This window comes from Zeus faber (genome assembly GCF_960531495.2).
Source record: "Zeus faber genome assembly, chromosome: 4".
In the NCBI taxonomy this organism is placed as follows: domain Eukaryota; kingdom Metazoa; phylum Chordata; class Actinopteri; order Zeiformes; family Zeidae; genus Zeus; species Zeus faber.
In genome coordinates this window covers 11,229,149-11,246,001 of record NC_137191.1, presented here as the reverse complement: position 1 = coordinate 11,246,001, position 16,853 = coordinate 11,229,149, and the positions used below count along the sequence as shown (strand labels likewise).

Genomic DNA, 16,853 nt, shown 5'->3' with positions numbered 1-16,853 from the left:
GTTGGCGTGATATGGAGGGAAACCCACGTTGAAACTCTCTCTGCTGGCACGGTGGCCGGTGCTGCCTCACAGCAAGAAGGTCCCGGGTTCGATTCCCGCCTGGGGCGCTGCTGGCATCGTGCTCAGGTGGGTTATCTAGATTCGGGGGGGGGGGCTTTTTGTGTGGAGTTTGCATGTTCTCCCCGTGCTCACATGGGTCTCCTCCAACATAAAAAAAGGACCCCAATTAAAAACATGCAGTGGTCGTGTGTGGTCGTGGTCGTCACCACTACCTGCATGCATGTGTCTGTGTGTGTGTGTGTGTGTGTGTGTGTGGTGTGTGTGTGTGTTCAGGTGCACCTGTGAGATGAATAATAAATGATTATTGATGATTCTTAACACCACAAAATTCATTTACTTTGATAATAAAAAACAATTCTCAGTGTGAATTTTTCCGATATAATATTACAATTATTACAATATTACAATTCCGTATTAAAAGTCCAAAAATGTGAGCTGCTGGCGTGGTCCTTTAATTCACTCATATGCGTCTCTTAAATCAGAGAGAACATCCTTGCATAGAGCGCCTGGCGTTCTCTCTCTCCCTTCGCTGCCCTGACTGACAGAAAATTGGGTTTTATCTGCACGCCGCTCGGTACAGCGCGGTGACTGGCAGTCCGTCCGTCAGGCTGCTCAGCGGCCAGTCGGAGTGACACCAGGCGCGCAGCGGCACGCCAGGGGTGGTCCTCCACTGCTGGTCACAGCTCCAACCTCACGACGTACACCAGCAGAGTGTGAGGTGCGGTGGAGTTTGAACGCTGAACACACTGCAGCGTGTGCTCAGCTGTAGTGCAGTCCACCACTGGTCCTCTTGGATTTAAAGTCATTTACTTAAATATAAACATCTTCACGACTCAACTCAACAGCCTCATCAAAGAGCTTTCTAGACCATGGGTTCCAAAACTTTTTTTTATGGAGAGGCCCCCTTGCCCTTGCTCCATAGGGGTCCTCCCTAGGACCCCTGTGAAGCAACAGACCTTAGTTTGGGGAACTCTGTTCTTGATAACATGAGTTAGTGCCAGTGACTACTTACAAAACTGACAAACTTAAAGGACGAAGGATGAATACTTGAGGGAATACTTTAACGTCAAGTTATATTTGATCGCTGTATTCCCAAATTCCTTTTCAGTATTCATGGCTTGGGTGGAGGTTTTTGATCACGACCACATTATAGACATACTTAAAGTATTATATATTATAATCTTATATGACCACAGGTCATCATGATCTTTGATGGTGTTGTTTTACCCCGAGCCATATTCTGTTTTTGTTTTTTATAGCAATTGTTATCGCTTCCTCTCTTTATTATTCATTTTATTATACATCAAGCTCGACAACAAAAGTGTTACTAGGTAAATAATCGTTAAGTTCCAGGGTGTGAGGCTTTGTCTCCCCAGAGTTCTGCGTGATTCAATCCACGTGAAGTGTCTCACGCCAAGAGACCAGGTAGAGTACGATCTCAGAACTGACAACTTGAGGTCATTATACGGCATTTCAGGTTGAAACCATCTCCGTCGCTCTTTATTGATGTCTCTTTCTTCGTCCCGCTGCTTCCTTTGCCTCCTCTCACTCGCTCTCCCAACTCTCCTCAATGTGTTTTTATTAGTAGCCCTCCATCTATCTTACCCAGAGTCAGGCCGTAGTTTAATCGCCGGCCCGGGGGAGCACCGGTGCCACAGTGAACACCTGTGTTTGATTACCTCGACAAAAAGTGTCACTAATAAGCTTCTGAACCAAGGCCCCCGGGGGCCTTGCGGCCCCACGGACTTAATCAGGGCCAGATGCGGGCTGGGACTGTCCGCTCCGCTGCTTGGTCAAATTGACTTGCCTTGTTTTATTGAGGTGTCAAATCTTGGGCGCCTCGGAGTCGGTGGCACAGGAGCGTTTGATGGGTCGCTCCGTCGGCGAGAAGAAAGCAAGGATTGTGCTTTTGGAATAGTAGGTGGTAAGGGTTTATGTCTTTCCGCTCAAGTAGCGAGCCGAACAAAACAGCTTATGCCAGCATTAAATAAATAGTACAGGATGAATACGGTTTGAAGTGTAAATGCATAGAACATAAAGGAATAAAAAAAAAAAAAAGTTGACAATTGATATTTGCAGATCTTTTTTGGAGAATATAACGACTGATCGAGTGTTGAATGGAGCGTGGGAAACACTGGTTCACGCCAACACATAGGGACCGTAACGACCGAACAAGCCTGGATTGTGAGTTCAGCGCAAATCAGAAGGATCCATCGGCACTCCGAGTGGAATTAGAAGTTGTGGCAAGGTTGTGGGGGTCAACGAAAAACCGCATGGCGTCCGACAGTAAGCGGCTCTGTGAAGTAAGGAAAGGTCAGGAGCCCCCGGGTGAGGGGCCCCGGGGCCTGAGCGAGCTGCAGACTGGTTGTGGTGAGGTGGTAAGTACGGGGAGGCCCTTCCTAAGCCTCACGCTGAGGCTGAACCAGGCCAGGTGCTAATCCACATCTGACCTATTTCCCATGTCACAAGGAGGCACTTCTCTCTACTGCTGACATCCACTGTTACTGTAGCATGCAAATGGAGGTGGAATTTAACAACCGCATATGGAGCGATTATTACTGTTATTCTTAGATAGATAGATAGATAGATAGATAGATAGACAGACAGACAGACAGACAGACAGACAGACAGACAAATAGACAGATAGACAAATAGACAGATAGATAGATAGATAGATAGATAGATAGATGAACAAAAATGAACTCAAAATAGAAAAATGTGGTAATAGATAATAAAGCTAAAAATGAACAATAAACACGAAAAACAATCAAGAAACAAGAAAAAAAAATCAGAAAATTTACAACAGACAAGAACAATTTCACAATATATGATAACCCTAAAAGCAAGGACATTCAAAATGAAGAATAAACAATAAACCTCTGTGTCAACAATTCACACACTGACAAAAAATAGTGCCAGGTATGTTGATTATGAATTGTCTTTATGTTGTGGTTCAGTGCGCGATCAATCTCATGGGGTAAACAAAACATCAGCCACATACAGTACAGTATGTGTGCCGTGTGAGCACATGCTCGCGTCGTACCCTAAAGGAAGGGCCCGCACCTCGTACCCTAAAGCCACCGAATCTATCCGTTCGAGAGATTAATGCAGTCTGGCGTGTGTCCTCTCAGCTCAAACAGACCCTTCACCACACTTGTGCACCGCCCCGTGGCTCTGCCTGCCCCTCCGTCTTGCCGGTGGATTACGCTGAAACCCGTCCGTCAATAACTCCTTTCATTTCAGTTCCGGAGTTACAATAAGAGCGCTGCCAATCAATTTGGGAGGCACCGCGGAGTCGTCCCTGAATGAGGCAGATCGGATGGAGCTGATCAGTAGACGCTGTTACGGGGACCGTTACCGGACGGGGCCGGGGGGAGGGCCCGAGAGTTACCGGGTAGATTGGAGCGAAGTCAAAAGAATAGGGACAGAAGTGCGGCGTGTTTTACATCAGGGCAGAAATGCTTTATCCCCCCCCCCCCCTCTCTCTCTGTCTCTGTCTCTCTCGCCCTTTCTCATTTCACGGAGGGGCATCCATTAATACCCTCCGGAGCCATTGCTCACAGGTTGTAGTCGGTTCCAGTCAGCCATTGATTGTTTCGGGGGCTAATGCCCTGTTAATCAGCTGGTGTGAGGGCGAGCGCTTCCTGAAGCCGCCTCCGTTCTCACGTTTCTGCCAATGCCCCGGGGAGGGAGAGAGGTATCTTTCCCCCCTCTACCGTCTTCGTGTGTATTGTCTTTCTCTCTCTCTCTCTCTCTCTCTCTCTCCCTCTCCCATCAATCTCGATCTCCCAATCCATCCTCATCATTTTCCTTCCTGTGCATATTTCTTTCCCTCCCCGCCCAGCAGATGCGTAACGGTTCATTCGGTTACGGCGCCCGGCCACAACCACGTCCAGGCTGTCTAACATGCGGCTTCTGCTCTTCTTTCCTTCCTTCTTTCGCCCTCCCTTCCTGTCTGTCGGCCTGTCTGTCTGTCTGTCTCACTCTGCCGCGACTCATTTGTTCCCCTTCCCCGTCTCAATTAAATTGAAGCAGCTTTATCGCCATCGTAAGTCATAATCTAAAAGTATAACAGAGGCCTTTCCTGGGGGGAAGCCTAATTACTGTCCTCTTACTCCTCTTACTGTAGCCTGTCTTTTTTTTTTTTTTTTTCACTGATTTCATGTTTCATCAAATTTAAATTTTTCCCTTTCGAAGGACTTGCAGTAATGCAGTAGTGATAAGCTTCGGGAAAACCTTCTTCCCCGGCTGATTTTATTTCGCTACAGACAGCCGCCTTCCCACATAACCATAAACACCAATGCTGCAAGATCATTTGATATAAAAGCCGGCCGCGCACCTGCGGAAAAGTAACGTCAACCAGACTGTAAACAGCATTTTAAGATCTGAGATAAATAGGAATGGAATTAAGGACAAAATGTGTTTTTCTTATGCACCACTGAAAACACTTCACGTTAATAAGGCAATAACTGCTCGATGGGGTTTTAAGATCGAGCGTCCTGTAATACCAGGAGGAACCTGGATGTGTTATTTCCCGTGATAATACGGCACAGTGAAGAATTAACTGATTGCCTCTTCGGTAACCGGACTAGATGGTGAGGCACGTGTTCAAATTGAAAGTTATTCAATTTGGGAATAACAAAAGCAAAGTTAACGCCGCTGATTTCTCTCCCCATTGCATTGTTTTTTCTATCTTTGTGTGAATAAGTCTTTTCCTATTTGTTCCCTTTGCTTTCATTGACCTGCCCCCCTCCCTCTCTCTCTCCCCTCTCTCTCTCTCTCTCTCTTTCTCTCTCTTTCCGATCGCTGTCAGATCGGCACCGAGTGGGACGCCAAGGAGCGCCTGTTCCGCAACTTTGGCGGCCTGATGGGGCCGATGGACGAGACGGTGGGCATGCAGAAGTGGAGCAAGGGTCCCAATGTGACGGTCACCGTGGTGTGGATCGACCCCACCAACGTCATCGCCGCCACCTACGACATCCTGATTGACGCCGGCGCCGAGTTCACCCACTACCGCCCGCCGCTCAACCAGCCGCTGCGCCCCGGCGTGTGGAGCGTCCGCATCCTGCACCACTGGAGCCCCGTGGCCGAGACGCGCTTCCTCGTCGCTCCGCTGGCCTTCAGCAAGCACCAGCCCATACGGCAGGGTGAGAATCCGTGTTGCGCGCGGTAACCGCGCCGCGTGTATGGCGGACGGGGGGAAAAGAGCTTCTCTTTTCCAAATGCGTTGCTGTCGTCTTGAGCGGTCAGCGGCTGGAGGGCGGAACCACAGTGGGACGCCGACGCGATGACGCCGAAACGTCGGGTTTTGCAAGCGCTTCTCAGGGTCAAACGCATGTGTAGAAAAATAACAAAACGATATGCAAATTATCGCCAATTATGTGCCGTTGAAGCAATCAATGGCTACGTGGCTACTTGAAATGAAACATAATATGAAGAGGTTTCTCAGAAGGAGTCGAGAACAAACGATGGCATGTAAATCGTTGTCTCGTATTCTTTTGCCATTAATCGCCCAGATTTGTCACTTTGGGGAACAATGACTTATATCTTAGGTGTTTGTTTCAGGGCATAAATCCATGCACACACATCAACACATAATCTCTCTCTTTCTCTCTCTCCGTCTCTCTTCCTCAAACACAAAAGCCTTTATTTGCGATGATGCCCTCCCTAATAAAGCCTCTGGGCCTCTACAGGACCCAGTTGTTTGTCATCAAGCCATAATAACTCGGCGAGCCGCTCATACATACTAAACAGAATGTTAAACAACGGCGCGTCGAGCCCCTCCGAAAGCGGAGGCACAATTAAATCAATCAGCGAAACGTAGATAAGGGGCAGGGCTCGGCCGCCCTGGCCCGCGGTGCCGCCGCTTTTCCCCGTGAAAGTCACCGGAGAGTTGAGGAGCCGGCTTCCGCATTGTCACATTAATTGATAATCTCCCGAAAAAACAGGTTCATTCCCTTTTTTATTTTATTCATGAAGATAAACAACAAATAAAGTTAAGGCCATTGTTCTTTGCCGCGGCTCTCGGTGGGGATTAGCCGCTGCAGTCATTCTCGCCGGTTGGCGGGGGGTGTTTTGATCTGGCTCTCGCTCAAATCCCCGTCGATGGGCGGAGGAAAAAATTTGGGGCGCGCCATTAAAGCCTATCCACCGACGTTCTATTCCCACGGTTTAGCGAGGGCGATAAGAGCCTTTTTCCGACCCGTGCCGACATGCCGTCGCGAACGCACCTCGCAACAATTTCGCCGGCAGATTTATTGCTCGTGCGTCGGGAGATTTATTACGAGGGCGTCATTAAACCGTATGCGGCGCGATGTTGGGATGCCGGAGTACATAATGGCACCACAGTGGAACCGATCACCTCTTGGCTTTGATTTGAGTCGGCTGTCATTATGCAATCGTCTTGTGTGTCCTCAGCTCGCTGGCTGTGTGTGTGTGTGTGTGTGTGTGTGTGTGTGTGTGTGTGTGTGTGTGTGTGTGTGTGTGTGTAATGCATGCTTTCAGGGCGCTCTCCTGCAGCCGCCTGTAATTTACTGTCGCGAGCCGCATCAGGTACTCCTCCCACATGCAGCGCCAGTAAAACTTTATGACGTGGCCTTTCACCCGGGCCGGCGCACGGGGGGCACGCAATCGCGCGCAAACCCCACGACAAAGACAGCCGTGCACACGCAAACTGACTTATATGCGGGGCACATACGCCTTATGCATAGACTGATACGCACACACACACACACACACACACACACACACACACACACACACACACACACACACACACACACACACACACACACACACTATCTAGCTTCAGCGGGGCATTCTCTGGCGGGGCGCTACACCCACTGTCTGACTCCATCTTTTGTCGCGAGCGCATGAAATGCACTGATGTCTGCTAACACGCGGGTGAGAGGCTAATGTGGAGAGGGCGTGTGTGTGTCGAACCCCGGTGCGAGCCCGGCCGAGGAATTTACAGCCCGACCAGAGCTCGGGGGGGGCGGAGGAGGAAGAAGGTGTGTTAAAGGAGAAGAAAGCGTCCGCCCCCCCCCCCCCCCGCGCGCCGCAGAGTGGCTCGGCGCTCGACGCTAATCGAGGGAGATCGGGACGTTTCTGATCATTTCGGAGCGATTAGTGTTCCAGTGACTTGAGGTGTTACATCAAAGGTGGGGAATTCGTCAAAAACGCCCCAGCCGATTGTGAGAATAAGTAGAAGCGAATGAGTTTTAAGCCTCTTCACATAACACCGAGCATGGAGCGGTATGACGCCGCTCTCCTCCTCTGACTCTCTCTCATTCTCTCTCTCTCTCTCTCTCTCTCTCTCTCTCTCTCTCTCTCTCTCTCTCTCTCTCGCCCTCTCTCCTCCTTCCAGAGGACGCCCTGAAGCTCCACAGCGGGCCGGCCAAGAACAGCTACATGGAGCAGAGCTTCCACGGCCTCAACCCGGTGCTCAACATCCCCGTCAGCCTGGACTCGCTGGAGCGCGCCAAGAGGAACGCGGCGCTGACGGGCTCCGAGCTGGAGCGCTGGGTGGACGGCGCGGTGGGCGAGCTGTGGGAGGCGGCCGACGTGTGCGCCGCCGGCCCCACGGCCTGCCCCGTCATGCAGGCCTGCCCCAAGACCCGCTGGAGCTCCCTGAGCCCGGACCCCAAGGCCCAGCTGGGGGCGCCGGGCGCGGACGGACGCATCAGGTAGCGGCGGCGCCCCCGGCTGGACGGGAGGCCACGCGCGGGATTGTTTGACGTATTTATTTCTCTCAGACGGGGGTGGGGGTTGGGGCACTAAGTGTTAACTCTCTATCCTGGGCAACAAGAAAAGTCAGTCAAATGGTTTTGTAACATCAGACCCACACGTCGGTTTCTCATTTTTTAGGCATTATGCTGGCTTTGCGATTTTCCCGTTTCTCAGTGTATTTATTTTTATGTCATGGCTGAGTTTTACTGTGATCAAATGTTGAAATTCTGAGCATTGCATTTGCTGCTGAATTACAAATAAATATGAAGTCAGCTGTCGTACCCTGTGCAGGGCGCAGGGTCGTGCAGAATTGTGGAATGGAATTGTCAACACTGGAAGTAGAGCCAGTTCCGCTCCGAAATGCCTTAGATAGAAAAGGCTTGAGTGCAAGGTCCTGCTACTGATTCATTTTATGTGCCTGAAAAGATTCATGGGATGAAAATTCTAACGTCGCCGCATCTGCCGAGAGCCATGACTTTCAGATCCAGTCCACGGTCGATAGAAGTATATGTATGAAGGAAAGGTAAGCAAAAATAAGTCGCTTCAGCATTCTTAAAACTCACGTTCGTAAACTCCTCGTTTCAATATACTGGAGATCAGTGACTCATACCTTTGCAACAAAAAAAAAAAAAACCTTCATCCAGTGCCTGATCAGCATGTGGAGCTGATGCAGCCCCGCCCACCATCTGCCCCGTCTCCATTCATTTGAATCGTAGTAAAACTGTAATGTAGGCATTTTAATATTATAGATACAAACTGATTAATTTATTGCTGGTAGATGACATATTTCTATAAACAATTGAGATGCTGAAGGTTTCCCGTTTGAAGGGAAAAGAAAAGCAGACGGCAAATATGATTAATTCAGCTCAGACTCTTTGAAACCTGCCTCAAACTTGAAACAATTATCTCAAGCTGAACCACCGTTTCTTTTGTACCGGCTTCATCCTGTCACAAGTACAAAGTAAGTCTCAAATTTGTGTGAATGGGATGCGTTCCACGGGTCACTATTTATTTGTTGAGCTTGTATGAATACAGCTACTTTTTTAGTCAGTGACTAAATTACTACCACGCTGCCTTGGCAGCATGAGAAATATTTTTTGTAGAAGGGAGCCGCCTTTATTTACAAAGGCCACTGCCCCGAACCCAAACTGTACTTTCTACCGGCCGCACCCGCGTGCTAGTCAGTGTCGTCCTGTCGCCACAATCTCTCGGCGCTCGGGGGTCGATCCAACTCTGCTGTTTCACACGGAGAGAAGCCGACCCGGCGACAGGGGGTCAGAGGTCGGCCGCCCCGACAACTTCACCCCGCGGCGAGAAAGGTGAAACGAGGGCGCTCGGCACTCGGAACGCGCCGGGCAGGAGAAAAAGGGGGGGAAACGCAGAGACCCCGCCGCCATCGCTCGATCATATAAAACGACGGCGGCAAACTTTTATGCGCCGACGGGGGAAAAAAATAAAAAAAATAAAAAAGTAGAAAAGCAGGGGGGTCCATTTTTTTTTTATCCCGCGTCCTTCCGTTCAAACGCATGACATTCCGCACCTTCCCACCGCGCCTTCATCGCCACCCTTAAGGTTTTCCGGTTGCACGCCCCTCCTCCCCGCAACCCACGTCGAAATGCACCACACCGCACTATTTATTCCTGCCGGCGACGGCTCAGTCTGTCGCCGTCGGTATTGCCCGGTTGCCACGCGAGCGTCCCAGTGGAGAATAATTACACTTAATTCACGTCAGGTTAACCTTGCCTCTACGTTTGGATGTGTCTCAACTATTCGGTATCCCTTCCTCAGCCTCGAATGTAGATTTGCTTTTGAGGTTTAAAGACGCTAATATCTCTGTGCTCAAAAGAAAATAATCCACAGTTTTAAATTAACTTTTTTTTTTTGGGGGGGGGGGGTTAAAAAAAAATATATGGAAGTTAGTAAGGCTACTCAATGTGAAAGTCCTATTTTGTAACAAATGATTAACAATGAAGAAAATGTACATAGATATTTTGTATTGAGGAGAAAAAAGAAAACAGCTGTTTAAAAGGTATTGTACATATGAACAGAGATGTAACGATTACGACTTGGAATTTTAAGGCTTTTCTCGAGTGTCACGAAGCGGGACACGGGAGCGTTGCGTTCGTGGTGTTTATTGATTACAAGTACATGGAAGTACATAACCCTGTTTCGGTGTTTTTTGGACAGATTTGCCTCAGAGAAAAGTGTCATGCCGGATTGTTTCGTTGTTCTTGCTGGAATGTATTGTTGAGCAATTGTTGCACAAACTTTCTGACGTTTCCCCCGATCTTGTTTTCTGGGGAGGCCCCGTGCCTTAGCTGACTTTTAGAAAAAAAAAAAAAAAAACGTTTCTGTACCATCCACAGAAACTTCTTTGTTCTTTGCTGGAACTTTTTACGGGAGGTGAAAGAACACCGTGGGTCTGTCAACGTGGCTCACCGGGTAACGTAACACCAAAAAATATATACGTCTGCTCTTGTACATACCACGCCTTCTGCCCTTATGACCTTTAATTTTCTTCTCTTTTTGGGGGAAGGGAGTTTGTTTGTTTAGTTTTTTTTTCGTTGTTTTTTTTTTTTTTTCGATTTGTTGGCCTTTTTATTTTTCTCTGATTGCTTTTTGGAAATAAAATTCTTTAGAAAAGTTTTGCGTTTCCTGGGCTCATTTATATACTGCAGCGGTACTGCGCTGCTTTATGCTTCTTTCAAAATTATCAAATAGTTAGAAATGAATCATTTGGATCAACCGGATTGTTTTGATCATCTACTTTAATTGTTTTGAAACAACCATCGCGTGTGATTGCTGGATTTGAGCCGAGCCATATAGTCATTTCTTGAAGAGAAATAAATTAAAAAGTAGAAATTAGAACTAAATTAGAAGTGGCTTCCAAGCCATTCACAGAGGAAATCATTTCAGATAATAGCTCTCACTTAAGTATATTCCTTAGACTGAGGTAGTGCGACTGTAAACTCTCGGTAAAACCCATTGGTTTTACAGTTAATTATAACTCATCATAACTGTTAATTCTACCTGGAATGCCTAGTACAAAAAAACGGTTCCTAATCGTGACCTACTCCCAAAATGCACAGTCGGAGGTACTGTATATGAAGGTGTAAAATAAAGGGACAGATTGTGTGTGTGCATGCATGCGTGTGTGCGTGTGCGTGTGTGTATTAAGAATAAAAAAATCCAATCCCTACATCAAAAAAGAAACTAAGGAACCTTCGATCTCTGTGCCTTTCCCCAAATACTAAATCTAATATGACTGCTGATGACTTACGGACCAGATGCGTGATGCATGGACCGGAGGCGTGCGGGTTCATTCGACGACACTAAATTAGGCTAAATCAGATGTGAATATATTCTTAGAGAAATGTAAAGACGCTGCATCTTGGAGACAAAACCCTTTTGAATTGCCGTGGAAGTTTCTCCTCTTCCAGAAATAGAACCCACCCTCACTTGTGAGTTATTATCATTTGGTCGATTAACTACAAACCTTACAACTGTGTGAAAACCCACCCCAAGGACACCATCCATCGATGTTGTTCTATTTCAAAAGTGGCCATTTTTAGCACCCGCCATCCCCCCTTTCGCTCCTCCTGTAAATCATGAGTCAGAGAGATATCTGCAAAAGCGATGGACACTATAGGACTATATAACACTCAAATCCTGGGGGTACCAGAGAAAGCCAATTTATTTAATTCCACAAACTCTGGTATCGATGCCTGCGGAAATAAGCCTGTTTCTTTTGGGTTTTTTTGTTAACATTCATTCTCTGTCAACCGGAGGAAGTGAGAGGAAGCGGAATTAGTTACGTTTCCCGATTAAACCAAAACTCACGGCAACTGTCATGGGAACCGCGGGACCGTTTGCCGCTCGGACCGTGCAGCTGATATTCGCAAAACTAACACGTTCTTCATCCTCGCCCGGCAGAGTGGTGGGATAACCCCTTGCCCGAGAGACAAATAGGGACTTAAAGCGGGTAAAAAAAACCTGCGGTCTACATGATCTGCTCTGTTCAACCTTTGAATAGAGCAGGTCCGTCCTCTGTTAATAGAATTCCCTTCATCAAACAAGGCCAGGGGCAGCGCAGCACGGCGGCCAGCGCGCTCCTGCTGCAGCTCCGGGATCTGGAGTTCGGATGCGTCCGCGGGTCGGAATAATTGAGGCTCCGGATCGCTGGATTGGATGGATTGGAAATTGGATGGAGAGATTGACGGAGAGAGGATGAAGGAAGAGACGGATTCACGTGGAAACCGAAAAGAATGCGCAGCGCGCCGGGGGGAGACGGAGACCACCGGCAAGGCGCAGTATTGTCAACGGGGGAGAAAAACGCGAAATACGATGTTCGTACGAAATAGAAACGTTCGTCCGAAAGCGTATTCAACCCATTCGGCCGGAGCGGCGCAGGAAGGGAAGGGGGAAAAGACGCGTGAGGAGGAGGAGGAGGCAGGCGAGTGAGTCGGGGGAGGCGGGGGTGAGGCGGGGGGGGGGGGGGGGATGAGGGGAGTCGTGGCAGGCGGAGAGAGAGAGAGAGAGAGAGAGAGAGAGAGAGAGGGGGAGGAGAGAGGGGAGCAAGTGAGAAGGAGACAGAGACAAGGAGACAGCTCCCAGCAGAACCTCTAAAACAACGGCGCGTCTTGCTGACGGATGATGCGCGGAGGCTGGCTGGCCAGCCATGCGAGCAGCCCATTCCCCCCTGAACAACCCTGCTCCGAATAGGATCCACATCAGCACACAGACGGGGGAGGACGGAGGCGAGTGGGGGGTGGAGGGAGGGAGACGCGCAGCCAGGAGAGAAGAGTGGGATTGGCAGGCGCTGGAAGAGAGGCAAAGGAGGGGGGAGGAGGGGGGTTTTAAAGAGAAGCGAAAAGGGGGGACGAGAGCAATAGGAGTGAGAAGAGGCGGTATGAAGACCGATCAGAGGGCGAGAACAAACCAGGGCGGAGGGATGGAGTGAATAAGAGAAAAAGAGAGCGAGGGAGGCCGGGGAGAGGGTTCGAAAAACAAACAAAAAATTGGAGAAAAGGGCCGTTAAGCAGACTTTCTCAATTATTCATTGGGAAATCGATACAGGGCCGATGTGGTGACGGGGGATACTGGGAAAAGAAAGAGAAAAAGGAGAGTGGAGAGGTGGATGATTGAATCTCAAGCGACTCGCTTCCAAAGTAGATGTTTTGGGGTTTTTTTGTGATAATTTATTTGCCGTTTGATGTTAATAACTGAGGTATCGACGGAATCGTACCGCGCTACATCACCCAGGAAGCCTAAGAGAAACGGTGAAAGACACGGTGTCCTGAGACGGCACGTTGCCCCGGGCACCGCCCTTCACAGAGAAGCTCCATCGCCCCGCACGGAAACCCGACGTCGGAGGAGGATAGCGGAGCGCTGCCAGGTCGGTCCTCCACGTCTTTCCGCCTGAAGAGCGCACCGGCGCCGTTCGCCAGCGGCCTCCTCCGTGGCTGCGCCCGGTCCAGGCGCCGCACGTCCGGTCGCCTCTGCGGCCGAGGGGCGAGGACTTAGCTCTCTTTTTCCAGGTCTTTGCGTCGCTGTCAGTATCGTGGCGTACACACACACACACACACACACACACACACACACACACACACCCGCCGACACCGCCCCGCCCCAACTTCTCCTCGCCTCCCGTGCGCCGTGGCGTGTGTAGCGGGTGGTGTTGGAGTGGGTGTCGGAGTTAAGGGGGAGGGGGAGTTGTTGGTGGGAGATAGATCTCTTAAATGTCATGAAGAGCGATGGCGGCTGTGCTAAGGTGTGGTGACATTACTGCCTCCGCTCTCACTCTTCCTAATTCGGGCCCGTTTGCCTTCCGCACTGACATTTCATTGGCTGTGTTTATGTGGGACTCACCGGCCAAAATGTCACCCCGAGATTTATGGCTGTGAACACTGACTGCTGGAGCAGGGAGAAAGTGTGGGTGACCAGGTGAGGAGGGAAGAAAGTGAAAGAGAGAGGAGAGGGGGAGGAGGAGGAGGAGAGGGAGCGGCGGCAGAGCGAGGCGGGGGAGTGTAGGAGTGTAGAGAGAGACAGACAGACGAACGGGAGACGATTGAGGAGAAATAAATTCAAGCCATTCATCAGCGATACGCTTATTTTTTTCCCGCCCCTCCCTCTCGTCTACACCTCGTGTCCTTCCTATCGGCCGCCATCTCCGCCCAACTGTGAAATTCCTTTCCCTTCTGCTTCTCGTCCTTTGATCGCCCGCTTATTACGGCTCCTCTCTCTCCCGCTCCTTCTTCCCGTCCCTGCTTTTCAGCCTCTCATCTTCTGCTCGTTCTCCCCTGTCCTCTTCTCTTTTGGTCTCGTGTCCTTCTCTCGCCGTCCTGTGGACGTGTTTCAAGTCTCTTTTAACTAATTGCTCCCAGACAAATGTTGTTCGGGGTAAGGGTTTTTTTTTTTTGGGTGGGGTCCCATTTTGGCTCCATTATTTTAGACCAGCAACATAATTCCCGCTCGGATTCCTGATCACAGCGTATCACACTGATATCAACTCAACCAGTTCGATGAAAGACCTCTAGGAGCAACCCGTCCCCCAGTGCAAAAAACAACCTCAGCGCGTGGGAAACGGGAGCCGGCGCAGGAGAAGTTGGAACGGCGATCAAAGCTGTCTCACTTTCTCTCAGCGTTTCAATGTCGCGGGCATGAACCGCCCGGCCGCGCAGGGAGACAGGAAGGCACCGGCGCATCTCAGGGGGGGGATTTTTATTTTTTTTTTTTCCAAGTTATATTGAAACGTCCTTTTCTCGTCCTGTCGTGACCCACATAGAGCAGCCCCCCGCCGCGCGCCCCCCGCTGTGTGTACACACATCGTACGTCACGAGGCTCCGGGCGTCGCCGCCGCACGGCGGGGGGGGGGGTATTCTGCGGGTGAAGGCGTCGTTCCTCATCCTCTGTGGGAACGCGGGCAATCCCAAAGCGCCGCCGTCCCTCCGGGTGGCGACAATGTACGTCAACGCTGCGCGGTGGCACATCCCCTCTGAAGGACACATGCAGCACAGAGGTTCACGCTGTGTTCTTTTTTGTTTTGTTTTTAAGTTATTGATAGTTATATGATATTGGCATTGATTGATATTGAATTAAATTTATTACAATGGTGTATATATGCTTACTGCCGACTTTTTGTTTTGGTGTAGAGGCTTTTGCCAACATTTTGTTTAGGTTTATTGTACATTCAGCTTTCTGCTTTGCTGTTTATTTCATAAGTTATTGTACATGAGAGTATATGAAAATTGGAAATTATTCTCTTTTTTATGTTTTTTTCTGTTAGTTTAGGTTATACCTGTTGTTTATCATGAAGTTAAGTGTATATTGGAAGATTTTATATTGGGTACAATTAACTGTTAGCATACTTATTGCATATTTTCGATGTATTGCCATTTTCTTTTTTCATATTTTGTTGCATTGGGTTATTGCTTTATTATTATATTGCCTGTTGTGTTGATGTGAGCTGCTGGGACATTGCAATTTCCTTTCAGGGATAAATAATGTACCTATCTATCAATCTATCTATCAATCTATCTATCTATCTATCTATCTATCTATCTATCTGTCTGTCTGTCTGTCTGTCTGTCTATCTATCTATCCGTCTATCTGTCTGTCTGTCTGTCTGTCTATCTATCTATCCGTCTATCTGTCTGTCTGTCTGTCTATCTATATATCTATCAAAAATTGCTTCTACAATCATGTTTCCATCCAAATTGAAGAAAGATCTTAAGCCAATTTTAGAAATATTGCTACAAATTAAATACAAATCAGGTGCGTTTCCCTCACAGGGTTGGAACAAATGAACTCATTACCCCAATTTCTACGTCCTGTTCAATGTCAAAAGAGATACCTCTCCTGCAGTAAGTAGGCATGCGTTACTATAGGCGCACAGAATATACAAAAAAAGACAATTTAATTATTTTTATGACAATTAATCATCAACCAAAATGTCATGGTTGTAGCCCACCCCCCCACAGGACCAGTCGCAGACAGATGCTGCTGTGGCATCATTGTGCTGTAAACTCTGGGTCATCCGCGTCAGGATAATTCACACCCGGACACCGTCGGCTTCCTCGGTCAGGGAATCGTTTGATGTCCCCCCCCCCCCCCCCGCCCCCCCGCCTTGCCTCCCGTTCCCCCTCTGTTCCCGCTGTTCCTGCCCCATCCAGCGCCGCACCGCTCTGCACGCTCACAGCTCCCAGCCGGCCGTGATGAATGAGGAACAGAACCCGGTCCGGGCTCCTGCCATTACCCCCTGACAATTTATTACCCTTTATCTGTAGGCACAATTAACCCAGGCCCAGGAAATAGGGACTTATCAGTCCTTCATTACCAGGACCTGCCCATGTACTCATCCCTCTTTGTCACCTGACACACACACACACACACACACACACACACGCACACACACACACACACACGCACACACACACACACACACACAGACGCCTGCACACACTTTCACGTGCACGCACACACACAACACGGATACAGGTGCGGTACAGGATCACACTTGCATAGGCACTCCTTTCCGTCTGTGTGGAGTTATTTTCCTTGAGTGTGGCTCTCCGTTTCTCCATCGACACACCACAGCCATTAGACGGTGCCTTAAAAAATTGAATTAGCATTGACAAAAAAAGATTGAGCACCAAGAAGGTGTTGAAGAATTAGAGCGGTTGGCGGTTGTGACGATGATGAAGATGACGACGGTGATAATGATGGTCGTGCCCGAGCAACAATTCTGTTTTTCTCCACAACACCACGCCGCTCATCCTGTAGTGACGTCTTTCACGTTTATCCCCTTGTTTATACTCGTGTAGCAGTAGGTACGTTTGATTCCTGCGGCAGCCTGTTCTACATACTGGACAAGCCGCTCTGAACTCCCATCAGGAGTTCTATGCAAGTCATGGGGGACAAATCCACAATTCGTGTTTGGTGGAAAGACACGCTCCCCAAAGAATGTGATACCTTTTTGTGAGTGCCGTGGCATCATGTTACCTTTGCCTGAAATGTGGAGCGAGTTTTTGCACCGAGCGCAGGTTGGGGATTTGTCCCGCCGTTGC

The 16,853-nt window shown here is 49.1% G+C and overlaps 1 protein-coding gene across 1 annotated transcript in view; it reads left to right on the top strand.

Moving 5' to 3' along the window:
- Positions 1–10,433, top strand: part of xylt1 (xylosyltransferase I) — a 74,896-nt gene extending 64,463 nt beyond the window's left edge. Inside the window, exons 10-11 of the mRNA XM_079999229.1 lie at positions 4,874–5,207; positions 7,427–10,433. Coding sequence (XP_079855355.1) covers positions 4,874–5,207; positions 7,427–7,749 — 657 coding nt within the window. The 3' untranslated portion in view covers positions 7,750–10,433. The remainder of the gene's footprint in view (positions 1–4,873; positions 5,208–7,426) is intronic.
- Positions 10,434–16,853: the final 6,420 nt, after the last annotated feature.